This window comes from Nannobrachium achirus, assembly GCF_963921795.1.
Source record: "Nannobrachium achirus genome assembly, chromosome: 5".
NCBI lineage: Eukaryota > Metazoa > Chordata > Actinopteri > Myctophiformes > Myctophidae > Nannobrachium > Nannobrachium achirus.
This window is the reverse complement of record NC_137814.1, coordinates 50,515,121-50,539,056: the sequence shown is the minus strand read 5'-3', so window position 1 is coordinate 50,539,056 and position 23,936 is coordinate 50,515,121. Positions and strand designations below refer to the sequence as shown.

At 44.7% G+C, this 23,936-nt stretch overlaps 1 protein-coding gene across 3 annotated transcripts in view; it reads right to left on the bottom strand.

Annotated features, from left to right (window-relative positions):
- LOC308286036 (partitioning defective 3 homolog) overlaps positions 1-23,936 on the bottom strand; it is a 430,195-nt gene that overhangs the window by 105,590 nt on the left and 300,669 nt on the right. For all 3 annotated transcript variants that reach the window (XM_080726998.1, XM_080727000.1, XM_080726999.1), the window contains 2 exons: positions 23,014-23,290; positions 2,924-3,052 (listed from right to left, as the gene is read on the bottom strand). In XM_080726998.1, coding sequence (XP_080583124.1) covers positions 2,924-3,052; positions 23,014-23,290 — 406 coding nt within the window. The remainder of the gene's footprint in view (positions 1-2,923; positions 3,053-23,013; positions 23,291-23,936) is intronic.

Genomic DNA, 23,936 nt, shown 5'->3' with positions numbered 1-23,936 from the left:
AAGAAACACATTCATGTGGTCCACACAGGTTGGATTAACGGCAGCCGCTGGAACCAGACCGATCGATATAGGCGGAGGAGGGGGTCGGAGGGGTCGGGGGACTCCCCGCTCAACCTTGGGAAAGCAAGCGCTGGTCAGTTCATTGACAGCCTCGTCACCTCAGCGCTGGAGGAAAAAGCTAATGCTATGGAGTAGTACTGGGGGCGGCAGTTGGCTCAGGAGGTAGAGTGGCAGCTCGGGAATCGAAGGTTCCGTTTCGATCCACGACTTCCCAGGCTTTGTGATGAGAATGGTCAGGTTGGTTTGCCTTGTGTGGTTTCCTCTGCCGTCAGGGTGTGTGTGTGTGTGTGTGTTAGGGATGGGACAATACGCGATATTATCGTTTATCGTGATATAAAACACTCACGATAATCGTATCGTGGAGTTTTAATTCATCGTGATATCGTCCTCCGTCATGCACTGGGATCAATTCACCGTTTATTTGCCGAGCTGCATATCTGGTACCATTTAAGCCCTCTATAATTGGTAAAAGGTACTTATAATAGGCTATACATACTTGATACGTGTTTTTTTCCACTCTCTATCAAATGTCTTTGGCAAAAAATAGCTGATCTACAAGCTCACAACGCGTGAGCTTGTAGATCACAGGATAATGGATTTTGGTTATCGTGATAATATCGTAAATCGCGATTTCTTTTGTCACAATAATCGTGATATGAATTTTTCATATCGTCCCATCCCTAGTGTGTGTGTGTGTGTGTGTGTGTGTGTGTGTGTGTGTGTGTGTGTGTGTGTGTGCGTGCGTGCGGGTGAATGTAATGTACAATGTAATCAGCAGACATACACACACGTATGTGCAGGCGGACGGGTGGACAGACGGACACTTGTACGCACGCACAGACACGCTCATAGGCGGCTCACCTCAAATGCGGAGCCACGCCGTTAAAAAAAAAGAAAGAAAAGAGGACACCGAATAACGTCCGATAAATCAGTTTGTCTTATTAGCAAGCAGTTGCCATTAAAAGTGACAGTGAACTTAAGAAAAGGAATCTAACGAAGTAACCGAATCCCCGCGCCGTGACATTTTCATTCACCTTATCCCAATTATAATTAAAGACTAGGCCATTATCATGTTATTGGGCTAACTGCTCCGCAAAACCCGACCAGAGAATTACAATCCAAATTTGCCCCTAACGAGCGACTGCGGGGCGTAATGCCATTAATGACTCCTGCCCCGAACATCCAGAGCTGGGGAATTAACCCATCTAGAACGGGTGGTACACATTATTGTGTATCATTATTTTATGCTTTAACTATTGAAAAACAGCAGATATACAAGCTCACAGCGCGGCACCGAGTGCCGCGCTGCGAGCTTGTAGATCTGCTATTTTTGAAAAATTGTGAAAATTCGAATTTTGACCCGATTCTATAAGTGTCTTTTGAATCCTTCTAAGGTTTTTCGAAAAACCCATGTTTCTGTGTCAGCAATCTGGCCAGCCATCGTCAAAGAAAAGGTCCTTTTCACTCAACTGGAGCTCAGTTAGTCTGTTCTTGAGAGACTACTATGTCAGTGGTTCTCAAACCTTTTCATGTGAAGGACCCCCAAAATGATATTTATTTTGCCACGGACCCCCATCTCAAAACATTTAGTTCCAGGGACCACCCAGAAGCAAAATTTGAGTTAGAAAAGTTCGCTTTGAAAATACATATATTCAAAGATTTGCACACATTTTCACGACTTTTTCAAAAATAGCAGATCTACAAGCTCGCAGCGCGGCACTCGGTGCCGCGCTGTGAGCTTGTATATCTGCTATTTTTCACTGGTTAAAGCATTCAATAATTCTAGGCCTAAATGGGTTAATTAGCTGGAGCTATGGCTGTATAATGGCCTTGGCATTTATAAAGCGCTAACCCCAAACGACTGGCACCGTGCCCGCCTGACATTTCACTTGGTTGGAGTAGAGAGACAGATGGAAGCAGGGAGAAGGGAGGGAGAGACGGAGAGACGGAGAGAGAGAAAGACAGAGGGAGAGGGGAGGGCCAGGGTGACTGTGTTGAAGTTTGCAGTAACTCTCTTGCGTTTGGCTAGCGGGCTTTTACCCAATAACAATAAAAACCAACCCCAGGATTGACTCGCTCCATCACTCAGCTTTCACGAAGGCTTCACTGACCAACATACAACATGTCAAGAGTGGCTTCAGAGTTTCTGCTGCCACATCAACTCCTGGGTAGCCAAAATGAGTTGTTAACAGTGTGCAGTAAAACATTCCTAAGTATTCATTTAACGGTGAATAGAGCACAAAGAGTGTACTCTTCGGAGTCTCTGGTGGATGTTGACAGACGCCAAGATAAAAACTGACCACACTCACTGGCCAGAACCACAGACAACACATTAACTGTACCAGCCAAAAACAAATCTTACTAGAGTTTGATTGAGTGCTAATTTGTAGCCTTTGAACAGCAGTCTTTACTCCAAGGGTCTTCAACAGGGAGTCCGGAAACCCTAGGGGGTCCTCAGAGTTACTACAGGGGGTCCTCCAAATCTTTGTGTGATAGGAACTATTTTTTTCCCCCCTTTATTATATTAACCACTTGAACCCTAGCGTCCATATTCGGAGAACTTTAGCCAAAAATAGCAGATCTACAGGCTCACAACGCCTCGCAGCTGCTATTTTTGGCAAAGAGCTTTGGAGGGGGAAAAGAGCAGACTAAGTACAGTGAAAGGTCAAGTTTATTAAGTATTGACCATTCAAGTGGTTAAATATCTGAAAACACACATTAACATGAATCCAAAATACACTGTTGATGGTGCTGTCAAACAATGAAACTATATCTATGAACAGGTTGTGGGGGGTCCCTGCTTCATCTCTCTCAACTAAGGGGTCCTTGTGAAAACGTTGAAGACCCCTGCTTTACTCTTTACCTCTCTTGTTCCAGCCTCATCCTCTGGGTTTCTTCGTCGGAGGCCTGGGTGTCTGCCGCTGTCCACTTGCTGGAACCTTTACGCTCCATTTTGTCGCCCGGACGTTCGTCTTTACGATGCTTCCCAAACCTGGACAAAAACACAGGAATAACCTTTTAAGAACAAGACGTGCCCTGTTACAATTTAGGCATTTAGCAGGCGCCCTTATCCAGAGTAACAGACATAGTCCATGATCAGAGTAAATGGCCTGAACCCTAAACAACAAACAACACAGTGGTCACGTAAATATAGTGCAAAGAAAACGATTAACAGTACAGCAAGCACAATTATGTTAAAACACAAAAAAGCCTTGATGGCTTGTTTCCATTGTATTTCTTCATTATAAGCATGCCCGAAAACGGTGACGAAATCATGTTGTGAGCTTGCATAAAGTATATTCTAACATGATGTGAACATGAACAGTAAATCAGTATCATGTTTTGTTGCAATTGTAGAAATAATAGACCTTCATTGTCAAACGTTTAAGCATTTAAATAGTCTATGTATTCTTCACTTTATTCATTATCCACTATCTAATCACTGGAATGTATTAAAGTACTGCAATTCATTGTTCATCTTAAGCTGGCCGCACACTAGCCGATAATCGGGCTATTTAATTACCCCCCCGACAATCGGGCTGCCACCGACTGAAACGGGCCCGACAATCGGGCATGAACGTCGTCTAGCGTGAGGTCTCACAGATCCACTCGGTGCCCAGCCGAGTGGCTCGGAGGACGATCGGGGGTAGCCCGACTCTTTTCAAACATGTTTGATATTTTCCTGGATCAGTACTTGTCTGGAAGACTGGAAGGGCAGCAGGGGACTGAGAAAAAATAGTACAGCAGCCGCTGATAGACGCAAGTCTCTGAGCATACATCTGACTGAGTGACAGATCCATCTCTTTTTTTTTTTCTCTCCACCTCTCCCGGCCTCTGCCTCTCTCTCACACACACACACACACACACACACACACACACACACACACACACACACACACACACACACACGCACACACGCACGCACGCACGCACGCACGCACGCACGCACGCACGCACGCACGCGCGCGCCCGCACACAGACACACTTTTCATAGCGTCCGTCCGTCCATCAGGTTGTATCATGAATGATTGGGATTTAAATTAAAACTCAACGGCAGCGCATATCAAACAAACAGAAGACCAGCGACCAGCACACATCCCTTGCAAGTAGGTGGGACGTTCGCGAACGAATCGAGTATTTTGAACGGCTCTTTGAAATGAACGATGGGATCCGGTTCGCAGTAGGGAGCCGTTCCTTTCTAATGAACAGTGGTGGGAAAATAGCCTACTGCAATCAATGTGGAAATACTCTGCCACAAGTAGAGGTTTTTGGAATGCTAATATACTTGAGTAAAAGTACAAACGTATTGGTATCATTCAACATTTAATTAATGTAGCCTACAGAGTAGACCTACCAATAGTAGAAAGTAGGCAGAATGTCCTGTTTCACAGATTTTCCAATGAATAAAATGTAGAAAAATCTTTTGAAAATAGCCGATCTACAAGCTCACAATGCAACAAATGGCAGGTATGTAGGCCTACCTATATATGGCAGAAATAAATGTATATAGGGTTGAAGTTATTTGTAATTATAATCAAAATCTACAAAGTAACTAATGAGCCAGTCTTTTGAACGGCTCTTTGAAAGGAACGGATCCCAGAGATCCGGTTCACTTCAAAGGACCATAAATCCCATCTCTATGAGTAAAAGAAGTACACGCCCATCCTGATCTACAAGCTTACAACGTGGCACGGGACAGACACAGTTTGGTCTTGGAGATCTTGTTCTGGGTGCGCTACACAGTCATACGACTAATCATAAATCAGGCACCATGACAAGGACGGAGCGGTGCTTTAGCGCAGGAGAGAGAGGGGATGTCAGAGTTGGATGTACATGAAACGTGTCAAAGTGATCTCATATCGTCAAAATAGGACACAACTTCCATATTGAAGCTTTTTTTTTTTCGTTGCGTGAGGCGGTGTTGTGTGTTGAGTCAGTGGATAACGTCATGTGTTTGTATGTGCGTGTGCGTGCGTGTTGCAAAGCACAGCTCTCAGAACACCCCCCGTGGCATCTTGTATTCATTATATTATTTATTATTGCTGTGTGCGAGCCCGACTCAATCGGGATAGAATCCTGTAGCGTGCGGAGCGCCCGACTGTTCAAAACGGCTAGTCTGAGTCCGTTTAGATTATCTGGTAAAATAATCTGAAAAAATGATCCTGTAGTGTTTAATTCTACCCGATTCAGTCGGGCCCGATTATCGGCTAGTGTATGGCCAGCTTTAGTCCCTAGATCAGAACCTAAAAGGCACTAGTGTCGAGCTCAAACACAGTGTGTTTAACTGGGAGTGACTTTATGACAGCAGCAACTGTCAGAATTCCACTCTCCCTCTATCTAATCACTGGAAAGTATTAAAGTATTGAAATGCATTGTGTATTCATCTTTAAGTGCCTAGATCATTACCTAGAAAGCACTAGTGTCTACTTCAAACACACACTGAGTTTCCTTGGGAGTGATTTTATGACTGTAGCAACTGTCAGAATTAGACTTCCCCCATATGTAATCACTGGAAAGTATAGGGATGCTAGATACCTTTTTATCTTTTGATCCGACAACAAAAGGCGCTATATCAATCCTATATGACACCATCTCTAATCTGAGATCCGCGCCGTTGGATAGGATAAGAGCTGACTGGGAGCGGGATCTAGGGCTCACATTATCGGAGGAAAAGTGGGACTCAATTTTTTCTTCTATACACAAATCTTCCCTCTGTGCCCGTCACTGTTTAATACAGTTCAAGATAGTTCATAGGGCCCACATTTCTAAAGCCAGACTTGCAAGCATATATCCCGACGTAAGTTCTAGCTGTGATAAATGTAACAATGAGGCCACACTTATACATCAATACTGGACGTGCCCACGGCTACAGCCGTTCTGGGAGGGTGTATTCAGCACGCTATCCAACATTTTACATTGTGACATAGACCCAGACCCCTTATTAGCTCTGTTTGGTACAGTTGGAAGCGAGGGCCTTCCTCTAACACGGACGGAAAGTCTTATGGTCGACTTTGCTTTATTGATCGCTAGGCGCGCCATTTTGCTTAAGTGGAAGGATGCTGCCCCGCCTGTGCTCAACCTGTGGCTTCGCGCTATAATGTCCTGTCTGGAATTGGAAATGTTGAGGTTCTCAATTGCCGGCTCTGAAAAGAAATGTTATAAAACCTGGAGCCCTTTTATGATGTTCTATCATAATACTCAAACGGTGTAGTGTGGCGCTTACCTGTTTGACCAACCCAATACGCAGCAAGCTTTGATTATTTATTCTGCTTTATTGTTTTGATTATTTACTTACTTTGTTTTGACAGTTCAACCGTCCTGGGGATTGAGGGTGGGGGAGGGGATGGGTTTTATTCACTCTCATAATAATGTACTCTGTTTTTCTACATGTGATGTATCCATCTTTTTGAGATTGTTTACCCGCCTCTGGGCTTTGCTCATTTGAAAATTGAATAAAAAGATTTGAAAAGAAAGGAAAGTATAGGGATGCATATTATATGTTTGTGTTAAAACATAATTGTTTTGTTAAAAAGTTAAAGTTCACAAAGTTATTAGATAGCTATAACTATGTGTGTGTTCAGTAACAGGAGCCTTTGGTATGTATTTTCTGTTTATGTATGATTACTATGAGAATACAGAGCTATTAGCACTTACTTTAACAAATAACACATCACTTACAACAGCTTCAAGTGGGTTAATCAAGCTAGTTTCATTCCCCAACCTCGGTATAGCACGTTGCTGCTCTGGTGTGATGCTCTTACTTATTACTCATTGACTTTCCCTGACAGTCCAGAGACTAGCAGTCACACTGCCCTAGCCTGGAGGCAATTATTTTCTGAGAGCTTCATGGTAACTCACGATTAATTACACTGTAGCTCCACAAAACTATAAACTGCCTAAATAATTTAAACTAAGTGTGAAGTCTACAGAATAAATGCACTTTAATTCACCTGTGATGAACTGATAATACCCACCCTTACATTGCAATCACTGCAAAAAGAAAAAAGACAGTTAGCACTCTGGAATCAGACAGACACTCAAACACCCCCCATCTCTCAAAGCTTCCATTTCAAATCAGCTTCTAAGAGTTCAAATCCAATTTAACTCTGACTAACTCCGGTGTTCGGCACGGGAACGAGAAAAAAGAAGTACGCGCGGCGGGCCCATCAGAGAAATTATATTCATGGCGGTGGGGGAGTGGTGCTTAACAAAATGGGAGCTATTGGAGAGATATTTCAGGGTGATTGACTCTGTATAAAGCGGCTCGCCGCTGATGAAATGACTTTCGCACCGGGGCTCGCTTCCACAATGAGCCTCCTCGCTCATTCACAGGGAAATTGGCCCGCTGAGAGTATCTGCGCGAGCTGAAAAGACATGCAATGGAACACACGAAGGTGTAGGTGTGTGCGTGTGTAATGAGTCAGATGAAGTGCGAGAACAGAAAAGGGAGAAGGAGAAAGATAGATGGAAAAACCAAACAAAAGTCAAGAAATTGAGAGAGAGAGAGAGAGAGAGGCTGAAAGAAAGAGTGGAGAATAATAATGTGAAAGAAAGAAAGCAACGGACATAAATGAAGTGTAAGAGCAAATGCAAATGAGACGGGGAGAGAAAGGGAAAACAAGTCAATGAACAATGGACGGGAAGATAAAGACACCACAAACAAACTGCCTTCGCAGATACGGATGCCGCAAGAGAGGGAGAGGGAGGGAGAGAGAGAGAGAGAGAGCGAGCAATAGGTGAAAGAACTGCAGCATCAGGATTGAGCAGAGAGAGAGAGAGAGAGAGAGAGAAAGATGGGGGTGGGGGGGGGGGCGGCCCATTACCTGATTAATCTAACAGACAACGTCTCCGAAGGAGGACGTCGCCAGCCTCTTCCGACTGATATCCATGCAGCGTTAATGCTAGCAGCAGTGCTATCTATCACGCACACCGACAGCTGACACTTTGTCTCTTCATGCCACTAACTTTCATTAAAGAACCACCTGGAAGAGCCCAACTCACACTGACACACACACACGCACGATGGAGACGTCCCTGGTGTACACACACACACACACACACACACACAAGCTGAAACACAAACATGAGGATACAGAAGTCCCCCCACTCACACACACACACACACACTGGCTCCATCACGCCAAGATTTATGATTTGATGGGAAAACTTTGGAGAGGAAAGAGCAGCATCAGCCACGGTACAAGGACATTTAATACGTTTAATATTCTGGTCACAGTCAGGCCCTGCGTCTTCTTGTCCCTCGCTTATATAGGAGCCCCTGAGCCACCGATAAAAACCGACTTATGCAAGTTATGCAGTTAGGGAGAACTACTTCAAAATGTCAAGGACTCAGATGATAATTCAAGGGAATGGAGCGGTGCGGCGGCCGCTAATCCTTTTAGCGGGGATGGAAGTGAAAACAAGTCTATGGTCTGCACTCTGCAGCAGTGCACACATCATGCTAAAGAGCAGTCACTGTGCGAGTGGTGACTGACTGACTATGAAAACCCATCTCTTCTCGTCACGTCACCGTGGATTCAGGGTTTCCTGCAGCCGACTTGGCTGAGAAATCCCCACCGAATACGTATTTCGCTCTGTTCGTTTCCTTTGGACCAGGCTAGCGGTCACAGACAGGGTTTCAAAGTTGGCGTTTTGGCCACAACTTCTACAGGTCAAAACGAGACAGTGTCACTGAACAAAGCAGCCGTGCCCACATTGTTTAGTCTACATCTGTCGTTCTTTTAAATTGAATGTGTCAGTATAAGTACAGCATACTAGTAAGACGCCTCGGGGCGACAAGCGACCTCGCCCTAAAGGGAGAGGTCGCGCCACAGTGATGTGGATATCAGGGATGTGGACATCAGGGATTGTGGACATCAGAGATCTCCATATATGGGCTTAAAAGGGATTTGTTCCCCTTGCATCACAGGGATCTCCATATCTCCATATAAGGGCAATTTGGGCATAAAAGGGATTTATTCCCCCTGGCATCACAGGGATCTCTCTCTAACAGGGCATCATTAATATTGATGACATCAGGGAACTCCATATATGGGCATAAAGGGATTCTGTTAGTGTGACATCACAGTGAAGCCAGAGCGTGATGTCAGAGCGGCAAACCCATTCTGGTAGAGTGGTTCTCTGACATCACAGTGACATCAGAGCATGATGTCAGAGCTAGGGATGGCCAAATGGAGATTTTTTCTTAACCGATAACCGAAAGGCCTTATCAGTTAATTAACCGTTAACCGTTAAGGAAATGTGTTCAAAAATGCGCTATTTTTGCGATTTAAAAAAAAGGAAAATACACCCGTTTTTCCCCATAATAAAGTGCCATATTTACACATTACAAACAATAAAACTAGGAGAAACAAGAATACAAATGTTTTCTAAAAGAAATGTGTTTTTGCAAAGAAACCGTGGGATTGAAATGATCAATCTGTAATGTGATGCGATTTCGCCAGGCACTTGCGCACATACAGCAAAGGGGGCTGGAGCCCTTAACTTTTATCAACAGAATTGTCCACCAAAAGGCCCTTCAGCCCATGCCTCTCTAAAATGCTGTGCACTCCCTGGCTCTCGCCTAAAAACAGCAGCAACGAGATGCTCGCATGTAGAGCAATAACTTTCAATCGTATGACATTTGGAATGGTTGAATCGGCTAAACGACGACTTTAGCGTTCCTCACGTCGTCAACATGTAACATTAGAAAGTTGTGTTTTAAGCTCTTCTTAACGGGATTCAATGTGGCGCTGACGGGGGTCTGTTTTGTAAAATCCAATCAACGACGGAGCATTTGTTGAACAAGTCAGCGTGTACCCGACTCCAAAATCAAGCAGCGTCGCACACTCCCAGTTGCGTGAATGCATGGATGTTACATAGATATTGGTGTCCCAGAAATGTGTGACCACAGCGCGTATATATATATAGTTGCATGGTTGATGACTTGATGTTGCGTAGATATTGGTGTACGGGGCTTTTGGTGTGACGCATGGGTTGATTTCCCTTTTCTTTTCTTTTTTATCGGTCAAAATTGACCGTTAGTGCTTACCGGTAACCAATTTCTTATCGGTTTACCGGTAACGGTTAACCGTTGGCCATCCCTAGTCAGAGCGGCAAACCCATAGAGCGTAAAAATGTGTACACGTCTACACGGACGGACGCCGACAAGCTGTGACGTTTCTCATAGTAAACGGTCGCAATCAGACTAAATCACGCACATTGTTGCTGTTTCTTAATTGTTGTGAATGCACCTTTACATTAACTACGTATTGCTGTCCGGGCAACTCAGTCTGTAGAGCTCTGGCCTTTGGACCACAAGGTCATGGGTACGATCCTGGGCACCGCCAACTCAGCGTTTGAGTAGTAGCATGGCTTGGGTGCAGCAAGTTGTGCTGCAAGTACTGGGAGCTGATGTTAGGTGTGATAGTAGCAATCCATCTCCCAGGGGTCTACAGCACATTGTAACATGGATTAAGCGTATGTTACCGCTGATACCGACAATAAGTCACTTCCGACCTACGTACTTGTATCACTGTCACAGTTTTTTTGAGTTTCAGTGAAATTGAGAACAGGAGCGCTCGTCGTGCGGCGCGGGGCGGAACAAGCGGTCATAGGCATACTAAGCTAATGGCTAAACACAGCTGAGCTGGGCTAATAGATAAACAACGAAAGAGGTGTCGCAAACGAGTGACGTCAGCGACTACACAAGTGAATGGCTGTTGTCGCAATCTCATGGTGAATATGCAGAATTACACAGGTGCGCTGATAAGAGACTATCAAGGTGAATTGATCCAGGTGGTGTTAGGGTTGTGTGGTGAACGACAAAACGAGCGCTCTTACCCCAATCTCACTAAGTTACCCAAACTGACTGTAACACTATTCATTTATAGGGGGCGGGAGGAAAATAAATACTAAGATAAATACAAAATTGTAACTCCTCTGTCTTATATGACCACATAATTGATCAAAGCTTAATTTCAGTAGTGAATCTAGAATGCAGCACCAAGGACATATCAACAAAAGATGCCAATTCTCCATGGAAATTAGTTTTTTTTAAATGCTTTCATTAAAACATTTTTACTGTCAATTATTGGGGGAAATAGAGCAGATTTAGCCTGCTCTATTTCTCCACCTAAGAAATAGGTCAGACTTTATTTAACCCATTTAGAACGGGTACACTTTGTGTATCATTATTTTATGTTTTAACTATTGAAAAATAGCAGATATACAAGCTCACAGCGCGGTACCCCCATCTCAAAATATCTAGTTCCAGGGACCATCCAGAAGCAAAATTTGAGTTAAAAACATTCGCTTTGAAAATACATATATTCAAAGATTTGCACGCATTTTTCACGACTTTTTCAAAAATAGCAGATCTACAAGCTCGCAGCGCGGCACTCGGTGGTGCGCTGTGAGCTTGTATATCTGCTATTTTTCACTGGTTAAAGCATTCAATAATTCTAGGCCCTAAATGGGTTAAGGGGTCAGCTAAATCAGCGGGGTTTGCCCTTGATCGGTGCAGAAAGTTTTCATTCCATTCCATTTTGAGACGGTGTGGAAATATTGGCTGGAGTGTGACTGGAGCTAAAGGAAAGGCCAGTGGGATACCAGAACGCCACTGCAATACCAGCCGGTAGTTTTCAGGATAATGTTGTCTGGGACCGCAGCGTGTCGGAAGGACGGACCAACTGACCGACATACCAGGCATCCTTAGAGCCCCGCCGCTAGCGGGCCTGGAAATTAACAGAGCAAGTCAACACCTGCTGCAGAGAAGAAGTGGACCAGACTAACAGGTCTACATGTGCAGATTAATGATAGCAACAGCATTTCACAGTCCATATGCCCTCACTTCAAGCAGGCCTACAGCTCCATAACCACTTAAGGCTAGGGATGGGAAAATATGAAAATTCCATATCACGATTAGTGTGAGCATATACATTTATGATAGTATCGCGATAATCCAAATCCATTTTGCTGGGGCGGAACATTTGCCAAAAAATAGCCGATCTACAAGCTCACAGCGCGTCGCGGTGCGACGCGTTGTGAGCTTGTAGATCGGCTATTTTTTGGCAAAGACATTTGATAGAGTGAAAAGAAAACTGTATCAAGTACGTACATTATAAGTACCTTTTACCAATTATCCGGTAATGGTACCGGATATGCAGCTCGGCAAATAAAAGGTGAATTGATCCCATTGCATGACGGAGGACGATATCACGATAAATTAAATCTCCACAATACGATTATCGTTTTTATCACGATAACCGTGCATCGTCCCATCCCTACTTAAGGCACATGTCAAAAATAAAATGGCAGATCAACAAGCTCACAACGTATCACATGATCACATCACAATGCATTGTGAGCTTGTAGATCTGTATTTTTTTGTTTAAAGTCGCCTATGATGACATGCTCAAAAATAGGGACACCAGGTTGACTTTGGTCAACAGGGCCTGATGTTTCACCGTTTGCACTTTCAGAGTTAATGTTGTGAATGTCTTAAACTAAAGACCGCATTCATACAAAATGTGAATGAAGTCAAGTATTAAAATCATCCCCCTGTAGCCACGAGCAAAAACCTCCGGAGGACAAGTCTGTGTGCTCAATAAAACTGTGACTTGTGAGTTTCTGAGAATAACTGAAGACAGACGGCCAGGGCGCTAAGAATACACCCCACACAGAGTGTCTGCTAGGACAGCACACCCCGCTCTGCACAGCGTGAGTCTTTTGGAAGCTTGTCTGTTCACTTTTACATTATATGCAGGCTTGGTGGGGGCCTGGGGAGGATGGGGGGGGGGGGGGATGAACAGAACCACATTCATGCGCACCACTTGTATTGTGCACAAATAATCACACAAACATGTAAACGCACACATACACAGGAAAAAGGACATAAGGACACGCACACACAAAATTGGTTCAAAATTAGCACAGCCCTCGATTTCCTTGGCAGTGCCCGTCCTGTACCGGTGCCAACCTAACAGATTGGCTGCTGGTTTTTAAGTCCAATGGTGATCAGAGTGGAAGATCAAGACAGAGAGAGAGAGAGAGGTGGGACAGAAAACTATTAATAACTGTTATTAATGATTAATTAACATATATAGATAGAGTGTTAAGTAAAAGAGAAGTAAAGAGAGATGAACAGAACAGAATAAGTGCGAGAGAGACAGAGAGAGAGACACACACACACACACACACACACACACACACACACACACACACACACACACACACACACACACACACACACACACACACACACACACACACACACACACACACACACACACACACACACACACACACACACACACACACATTGAGGAGGATGGAGAGGTAGGAGGGGAGGTTGCAGCTTGGCAGACAGCTGGGTCTGAAGAGCCCTGATGGTAATGAGGCTTTGATTGGGACAGTGAGAGGACTCCCAGACATGAGAGGATTGACCTGTGGCAGACATGCACGCACACAGGCCTTAATGAACACACACTGTACTGTAGGTGTCCATACTCCACAGTCAGTCAGTCAGTCAGTCAGTCACTGGAGGCTCTTGACGTGATGTCCCTCTATGGAACCAACTGACTCCTAACACTGGTAAATATTTCTGGTAGCTCTCTTAACACATCCCCGAATCTCACAGGAGGATGCACACACTCACACATACTGTACTGTGTACTAGCCTGATACTTCAGTCCGCACATCACCACCCCCTGTTGGTGGGTGGTGTGTAGTGTGGACTGAACCCGGAGATATTTTATTTTATTTCAAGCGCGCCTGAAGAGCGGGCGCATTGAATGGGGCAATCAGGGCTGTAGACTTGAGGCACGTGGTATGCTGGTCCGGTACCAGCCCCCTCCCTTCGGAGCTGTTCTGCCCACGTGAGATTCCGTAGTGGACTCTGATTGGTGCTCTTCTGCCCACGTGAGCCGCTAGTGGACTCTGATTGGTCCGTGAAAACTGTCATGGCGGAGTCAGACTCGACTCGAATTCTTTTAATAAACAATACAATAGTGCCGTTTCATTACGTTTTAATACCATTTTGCACTAACGTAAACATGCAGTCATATAATATGTTATGAGAAATAACGTATTTTTGCAATGTCACGCCGCGTCGCCGTCGGCGACACACAGGGCTGTGTGTGTGTGTGTGTGTGTGTGTGTGTGTGTGTGTGTGTGTGTGACGTCAATAGGCTTTACCCCGCCCCCGCTGAAGTAGAATCTCCGTCCCCAGGCTCAGACTCAATCCCAAAACGAAGTGTGTGATTGAGTCTGGCGCTTGCAGTCAGGCTAACTGTGTACATCCCTGCATCTCACACAATGCACTCACACATACATACGTGAATCTAACAGGATGCACACTATGCACACTAAATTATCATCTCCATATTTGTACATTTACGCCCTACTTGATCATACTACAGCGTCACACAAAAGCATCAAAACTAGAAGATCCACGAGCTTGAAGATCTGCTAGCTGTGTTTGATCAAGCAGGGCATTCATTTACCCAAAAATATGGAAAGGCTCGACAGCAGAAACTAAAGCGTAAACCAGCAGTGCTTCGTTCCAGTAAATGCTGTGTGCGTGTGCGTATGTGTGTGTGCATGTGTGTGTGTGCATGTGTGTGTGTGTGTGTGTATGTGTATGTGTGTGCGTCCATGTGTGCGTGTGTGCGTGTGTGCGTGCGTGCGTGCGTGCGTGCGTGCGTGCGTGCGTGCGTGCATGTGTGTGTGTGTGTGTGTGTGTGTCTGTGACACGAGGCAGGGAGCCAGAGACAGACAGGGAGGGGGTTCTAATGGACCGGGTCAGAGCTGTGGGCAGTATCGACCCAATCAAACTCCATAATGCTGCTGTTTTGACAGCAGGCATACCAGTAAGTGAATCTTATCAGCTCCAATGAGAGCTTTATATTGAGTGCATATCTGTGCGAGTGTGAGAGTGTGTGTGTGTGTGTGTGTGTGTGTGTGTGTGTGTGTGTGTGTGTGTGTGTGTGTGTGTGTGTGTGTGTGTGTGTGTGTGTGTGTGTATGTGTGTGTGTGTGTGTGTCAGGAGTCAGCCCAGCTCCTCATCCAGACATCAGTCATATCAAAACTTGACTATTGTAACTCTCTCCTCACTGGCCTCCCAGCATGTGCACTTAAACCTCTCCAACTGATCCAAAATGCCACGGCACGACTGGTCCAACCAGACAAAATTCTCACATGTCTCCCCTCTTCTCCGCTCCCTCCACTGGCTCCCGGTTGCGGCCCGCACTGAATACAAAACACTGATGCTGATCTTCAAAGCAGCCAAAGGTATGGCTCCTCCATACCTCCAAAACCTGATCAACCCCTACAACCCCACCCGTGCACTCAGATCAGCCAACACAGGGATGCTGACAGAACCCTCGCTAAAAACCCCAGGACAAAAATCCACTCGTCCTAGACAATGTGCCCTCCTGGCCCCCAAACTGTGGAATAAACTCCCTGTCGCACTTACAGTAGAACTACAGACTCACTCCCTAACTTCCACCATGGACTGAAGACTCACTTCTTCAGACTCCACCTAAACCCATAGCACTACTGTAACACTCCCCCTTCCCTCAATGACCATACATGAAGCTAGATAGAATTTTTAGGTTTTAGAATTTTTTTACTGATTAGGTGCACGGTCTATTGGTCTACCTAAGTTATTGTTTTCCTATGCATTTGTTATATTGTTGTTAATGTACTGACATATTATCTTGCTTATTATAGTGATGTATTACCTGCTTGTCGTAAGTCGCTTTGGATTAAAAGCTTCTGCTAAATGCCTAAACTGTAAACTGTGTGTGTTCCTTTAATTATTCCAAAGTGTATCCCTGCCTCTTCTCCTGCCCTCCCACCACCCTCCTCTCCCTCCTCTCCCCCCCCCCCCCCCCCCCCCCCGCATCCCCCATCCCCTCCATGTTAATAGAGCGTTCAAGTCAGCACAGTGAACCCATCTGCATAGTGTTGATCTCCACAGGTCTTTTCCCCATAGGGCCCCAGAGCCAAAACAACCTGGGGGCCACGCATCGCATGGCATGGCATGCAGCTCCACAGCACCAGCATCTGCCAGGCGGCCAAGGCCAGCAAAGAGTGCGTGTCGTTCATTCTCATTATCCTTTCTCTCTCTCTCCTTCTCTCTTTCTTTGCTCTTTCCCTGCTCTATCCCATTAAGACCTACTTTAACCATTATGTTATGCTTTAACCAGTGAAAAATAGCAGATATACAAGCTCACAGCGCGGCACCGAGTGCCGCGCTGCGAGCTTGTAGATCTGCTATTTTTGAAGAATTGTGAACATTTTCTTTTTTTTAAAAGTGAACATTTCGGAACTCAAATATTTGCTTCTGGTTCCTATCCCTGATACACAATATTACGAGATGGGGGTCGGCGGCCAAATACATATAATTCTATGGGTCATTGACATGAAATATTTTGAGAACCACTGACATGTGTTTCTCAAAAACCTTAGAAGGATTTAGAAGACATTTATAGAATCGGGTGAACATATTTTTTCAATAGTTAAAGCATAACATAATGGTTAAAGTGGTTAAAATCTAGAGTGAAACGGATTCGTTCCCAGTCTTAACAGGCTATTCCTCTGCTTCTCTCTCTCTACCCCTGGTCTACTTGCTCCTGCACTGACCTTCCTCTCTCTCTCTCCCTCCACCTTCTACCTTTCTTAAGTCAGTGTTTCTCAAACTTTCAAATTTCAAGGTCTCCCCTTAACTCTGACAGTGTACAAAAGGAACCAAATGGACCCGTTAGGGTTCATTTAGCTGCATGTGTACACTGTCAGAGTTACAGACTTGTATGGGTCAATTTAGACCCCCATAAAAGAACCCACAGAGTCCCTGGAATCCACTTTGAGAACCACTGTCTTAAGCCACCGATGCTCTCTCTCTCATTCCATAACGTCTCATAGAACCCCGACCCATGCCAGGTGTTTTGGGTCGGATGCCGCTCCCGATTTTGGAGCCATCCCAACGATTACCATTGTTTTCACAGATATTTTGTTTTTCGTGAAAGTAAATTCTCATCAACTTGAAAACATTTTCAAATATAGAAGATTAAAAGAAAATAGCAGATCTAGCGGCTCACAAAGCATCCCGTTGCGTTGTGTGTGAGCTTGTAGATCTGCAATTCCTTTCATTTTTTTGGAAATGAAAATCGGATTGAAAGTGGTTAAAAAAATCACACCCGTGTGAAGTGGAGCTGTGTGTGTGTGTGTGTGTGTGTGTGTGTGTGTGTGTGTGTGTGTGTGTGTGTGTGTGTGTGTGTGTGTGGATCATGTGTACCGATTTTTGTGACATTTGAAGAAAATATGTAGGAAAAGGAGCAAAAAGTGTGTTTTGGAGAAAATTCAAGATGGCGGAAAATCTATCATGGCGCAAATGGGCGTGGCCTATATGGGGAGATGCGTCATGACCCAAGGAATCCAGGGAAAAATATTTTTAATTTTCCGACCTACGGTTCAAGAGTTACAGGCCAAAACGTAAAGTGGGGTGTTATGGCGCCACCATGCGGCCAAATGACACAATTATTTTTTATTTAATCCTTGAAATCATTATGAACCTCCTCTCCAAGTCTTGAAACTCTAGCCCCTATGGTTTGCGAGAGACAAATAATTGAATGTGAGTTTTTGCGATTCCCATTATAAGTCAATGGGGAAAATTAATTCACTAATAAATTAATATCAATTAAACTATTGAACCTTTCTCTTAGCAAGTTACTAGCCCACGATTCCCGAGTAAGCCTGTCGATTTGACATATGGCGCGAGTGTGTGGTGGCAAAACTGTGGGACTAGTAGCGTGCCGAAGTTTAGGAAGTTCAGGCTACATACACACAGACACACACACAGACACACAGACCCACACGGCCATGTATAGGGAGCCTGTGCTTCACACAGCTCCAAAAACGGGACACGTTGGCTGCATAATTGCTGTTACCAATATCGTCCAAAGAGTCAAATAACAGCTGATATATGGGTCTGGCTCTAGTCTCTCATGTCACCTTACCAATTTTCCTCTTCCTCTGACACATCTCTCTCTGAGTGTGTCTGTACTGTATGTTCCCAAGGACCATCTTTACAGCGGACATTTTGTCGTGTCACAGATGGCTAAGCGCAGCTGAAGATAGAAACACGACCTCTGGGTCTGTGTTTCATTTAGATGTTAAACTGTGTGCCATCATGAAGTCAACGGTACAAGAGCTGCCCACGCTGGCAGGCACACACACACACGCGCACGCACGCACGCACGCACACACACAGGAACGCCAGGAAGTCAAACACAACCACAATTGTCTTCGTCGCCATCCTCCACAGTCTGCTGTGAAAAGGGTCCTTTTCAAATTTCTTTATTGGCATGAATGTTATGTTGATCATGACAATATTGCACAAGAGGAAGGTAGTGCACGCACATCCGCGGCCCAGGTGCAAGACAAGCAGCGGCATCACAAAAGAAAATAGGCTAGAGTCTGCACACTGGTGATGCTTTAAAAGGCTTCGCTGTATTCTTATCGCGTCGTCAATGTTTCGGTCTATCAGATCTTCATCAGGACGGATTTAACAATATTGCACAAGACTCTTGTCTAGTCCTTGCTTCCTTTTCTTTTCTTTGTTTCTGTTCTTTTTGGAGCGGTGAAAGCGCTCCCAATAGACAGGTATGTCCGTGGGTATGTCCCTGGGTGGGTGGCTGGGTGGCTGGGTGGGTGGCTGGGTGGCTGGCCGTGTCCGTTGCCTGGCAATACCTTGAGTGGCCACACACAACACACTAGTTAAAGGAGGGGCGCTGTTTTGTGCAGGCCAGGCACACTCACCACTCACTCACAGGCACAGTTTACAGTTTACAGTTTAGGCCTTTAGCAACACACACAGGGTATAGCTGCTCAGATTCACCGCTCCACTTCGAACCGAGGTTTGATTTTTTTGTTTTCAGTGACTGTTTTTCTCTCTCTCTTGACATTTTTTCATGTTATATCTGTTTTTATAAAAGGGTAGGCATAATAAGCTATGGCTTCAGCCTATACCTTTTTGGTCAGAAATGTGCCAGTGGTATATATGTTTTTCTTCTTCTTTGTATTTATCATGAAATATTTGTATGATTCCACAAAAACTGACTGAAATAAACTAAACTAAACTAAAAAACCAATATATATAGAGAGAGTCTGTGTGTGTGCGCGCGCGGCACGCGTGCGTGTTGGCAACGTGAGGGCGGTTGAGCTGCTGTGTATTCAGCTCTCATATCACGCAGCCTTCAATACAGTTGCACAATCACAGCTGAATGTGAATAGGCTTCGCTCCCTTCCTTCCTCTCTTTCTCTTCCTCCCTTCCCCTAATTCTCTCTCTCTCTCTCTCTCCGCCCTTCATCCCCCTCTCCTCTCCTCCCCACGGACCTCATTACTCTGCTCTCTCAGACTACAGTGGCTGTTCCTCCCTCCCTGTCACGGCCACTTTACCTAATATGATGTATAGATGTATTATTGTCCACCCCCCCTCCCCTCCCTCCCCCTCCCGTGGTCGGGGAGCCACGGCCAATCAGGGGGACGTGTGGGGTCAAAAAGTCCTGACCCCCCCAAAGAGCCAATGGTAATGAGAGAGGTTAGACATTTCTATAGCTCGTGGGGCAGGTGGGTAACTGTATGAATAGCATTGTTGTCGAGTGGAAACCTTATTGTATGTTGTTTTGCATATATCATTTTTATCATTTTGAAAATAGCCGATCTATAAGCACACAACGCCTTGCACTGCGAGGCGTTGTGTGCTTGTAGATCTGCTATTTTCACTAGTCTTGTATGATGCAGCAGGGCTTCACTTTACGAAAAAGTAAGTACAAATTTGAAACTTGGAGATACAAGGTTTCTACCCGACTGTGACGATATGTATGTACGTACGTACTGTAGGAGTGTGCGCGAGCGCGTGCGAGACATATAGTTTCTAGTCGTAGTTTGTCTTGCATGAGCTTCGCGAGGCAGGTGGAAGGGGCTGAGCGTGTTTAGAGAGAAATAACATTGGATAGTAGAGAGAGTGGAGTTGTCTCCCAGCCTAATTAAGGCTTTTTTACACGTCCTATTGCGGAGCGAGGGAGGGCCGCTCGCTGGAGGCTTCATTTTTCCTTCATTCCCTCCGCAGCTCTAATGGCCCCAATGCAAGAGCGGCTCAGTTTAGCTTTTACACACACGAACACGTATGCCATTTGGTGAGCTGTTGTGTTTAACCAAAGAGACATATTCTCTGAGCGCGACGAGGGGCCTTTCTGCAAACACTAGCTGAAGCTGATGTAACTCCTTAATCCTTGCAGTGATACTTCTACGAGTATAACCCTTCATATAACCCTCTCATTGTTGATTTAACTTTCAGGACCTTTACTGACAGTGCATGGACTTATCAACTGAGATAGATCTCAAGTGGATCTCAAAAACGTTCATGTCAAGGACCCCCCGAGCCAACAGTTTTCCAACTATTTTCAAATATTCTATGTATATTATAGGTTTAAAGTGGTTCAACCGATTTTGACCCCACTTTGAGAACCACTGATACAGTCGACCGTTTCATCTGAACGCTCCAACGTTGCTAGGAGACAAGCCAAATCCCTTGGACACATAGGGCCGGCTGGTTCACTGCTCAATATTATCATGTAGTTAGCCTAGGCTAACTACGTTAGCTACCATCAAGCACTTTAGAAGGATATCAGCTAAGGGTAGGGTCAGGGGGAGAGAGAAAGTGCAAGAGATCATTTCTCCCAGTGGGCTTATCATCTTTGTTCTCACATTAGTAACTACTGGTTATAGACAGCAAGCTAAGCTTAAAGCTGACTAACAAGCAAGGCTTTCTTTTTACTTTGTATTCAGGACACAGAATTGAAGTTAACTTCAATTCTTGAATTTGAACCCCAGAATCCATATCATTGTTGTCAGGCAGAAACCTATTTATATAAATCGTAAATTAATGCCCTACTTGATCATACTACAGCATCACACAAAAGCACCAAAAGTAGCAGATATACAAGATCGAATAGCTGATCTCATGTTGTGACGCATTGCGAACTTGTATTTACTTTTACAGATTCGGTGCTGTAGACAGTCGTAACTAAACTCTAGTTCTCGGAGACTACTGGGGTTTAAGTGGTTAACCCATTTAGAACGGGTACACATTTTGTGTATCATTATTTTATGCTTTAACTATTGAAAAATAGCAGATATACAAGCTCACAGCGCGGCACCAGAGTGCCGCGCTGCGAGCTCGTAGATCTGCTATTTTTGAAAAGTCGTGAACATTAGAATTTTGACCTGATTCTATAAGTGTCTTTTGAATCCTTCTAATTCTAGGCCTAAATGGGTTAATATGGGTGAAGTTGGAACTCTCCACTGTTGTTATTGATGTCAGTTCAAATAGAAACCCTAACTCTGAAAGTGATAGAGCCATTACTGCTCTACCAACTGAGCTTCAACGGGGGTTGGAAATCCGAACCGCGGCAGAGTCAGCACAAATTCTCCACCTACTGAGCCTATACGGAACCACGGTGTACAAACCTCACACATGCAGTTGTGTCAACTGTTTGCATTACAACATCGACCTGTGTAACTTGGACAGCTTTACCTTTATCGAACGCACCGTATAAAGCCCTCGCCTCGCCCCGAGACAGCACAGAGAGTATCCTACAGGATCTGAGCATCCGCAATGTTCTTACTTGTATCGAACATTTCCCGTTGCTGCTTACCTGAGGCCACGTTAGCTTCTGGCTCACAGAGTACATATGGATCTGTGGATATCAGCAGTTTCACCTTATTGAACGAGCCCCAGAGCTTTCCAGGCACTTGGAGCTCCGTACCCTAACACAAACACACACTTCCAGCACCTAATCCGCTGTGATTCCAAAGTGCTGCGCTAATCGAACACACACACCCTTACCAGAAGCAAACGGATCTCCGTGTGTAAAGTGAATGCTCACGCTGACTATGGCGTTTGCAAAGCTCGCTATACTGAACAAAATCTTGCCTGAAGTCAAGTTAGGGCAATTCTTAATACAGGTCAATTTGTACGTCTTACTCTATACCAGGAAGTTATTGCAAACTTTCACAATGTTGAACACAATGGGGCCAGTATAGGGCAGGGACTACCGAGCAAAACGGCTGACTTAAGCCCCATTTGCAAAGTTCAGAGGGGGAGACAGACGGTGCTCTATAGCAGTGGTTCTCATATATTTTTGGCTCATGACACCCCTGTAAATAACATTTGAATCCACAGTACCCTGAATTACATTGTTACTTTACAGGACCGTACATTTATGTCAAATATTATAAATCTTTCCCCCAAAGATACAGTATGTCACAAGGAAAATCTGAGAGACTATCTGTATCTGTAGGACAGACTTAACAAAACTTTGATATTTGCCATTTAACCTCTTAAACCCCAGCATCCCTAGTCAGGGGGGAACAATCACCAAAAATAGAAGATCTACAAGCTCACAACGTCGTTTATATTGATAAATTCCAAATATGATGAAAGAATTCTGAGGCCCCATTGGACTTGCATCACGGTTCACGGCAGGCACCCAATTTGAGAATCCCTGTTCTATAGACAAAGCTTCCTGAAGGCCTAACAGGTGGGTGTCAAGTGTTTTTAGATCAGCCATGATCAAAAAATAAAAATCACACCCAATGTGAAGTGAGCGGTGGTCGTGCTTGCATAACGTCTTCAGACTAGGATTTGAGTCTAGGATGTACAGGCTATGCTACACACACACGTTTTGCCATGGCAGAACGCTGAGGAAAAAGGCTACAGACATACGACATATGACATCACTAGACAAACATGATGCTACGTACACACATTTTACTATGGCAAAACGCTGAGGAAAAAGGCTACAGACACACACACAGCCACGTATAGGAGCGGTTTACCACCGCTCAAAAACTCCATGATCAATGCAGGCTCATAGTTTCCTCACCTGAACATTTCTCCCAGTCCTTTCAGCATGCCCTTCTTGGCTTTGCTCCTGTCCTTCTCCTTGTCCTTCTCCTTGTCCTTCCCTCCTCCGTCCTGCTGTTTCTTCTTCTCCTTCCCTCCTCCTCCTCCTCCTCCTCCCTTGTCCTTCTTCTTGTCCTCTTTGGTGCGGTTGGTGCCGTTGACCAGCGGCTTGTCCCCGCCGGCCAGCGGGGTCAGGTCAGCCACCGTGGACACCGAGTCCCTCCCCGACCGAGAGCTCTCCTCCGTGTCCTCCTCCACTAGAGACACACGTTTTGTCATTGTTAACCCATTCAGAACGGGTACACATTTTGTGTATCATTATTTTATGCTTTAACTATTGAAAAATAGCAGATAAACAAGCTCACAGCGCGGCACCGCGCTGCGAGCTTGTAGATCTGCTATTTTTGAAAAATCATGAAAATTAGAATTTTGACCCGATTTTATAAGTGTCTTTTGAATCCTTCTACGGTATTTTTTTTTAAAAAACCTATGTTTCTATGTCAGCAATCTGGCTAGCCATCATCAAAGAAAAGGTACTTTTCACTTAACTGGAGCTCAGTTAGTCTGTTCTTGAGAGACTATGTGAGTGGTTCTCAAACCTTTTCATGTGAAAAGTTATATTTATTTGGCCATGGACCCCCATCTCAAAATATTTAGTTCCAGGGACCACCCAGAAGCAAAATTTGAGTTACAAACGTTGCTTTGAAAATACATATATTCAAAGATTTGCACACATTTTCATGATTTTTTCAAAAATAGCAGATCTACAAGCTCGCAGCGTGGCACTCGGTGCCGCGCTGTGAGCTTGTATATCTGCTATTTTTCACTGGTTAAAGCATTCAATAATTCTAGGCCTAAATGGGTTAATATCACTATTAGTGGTACATTTTCACATACATACAC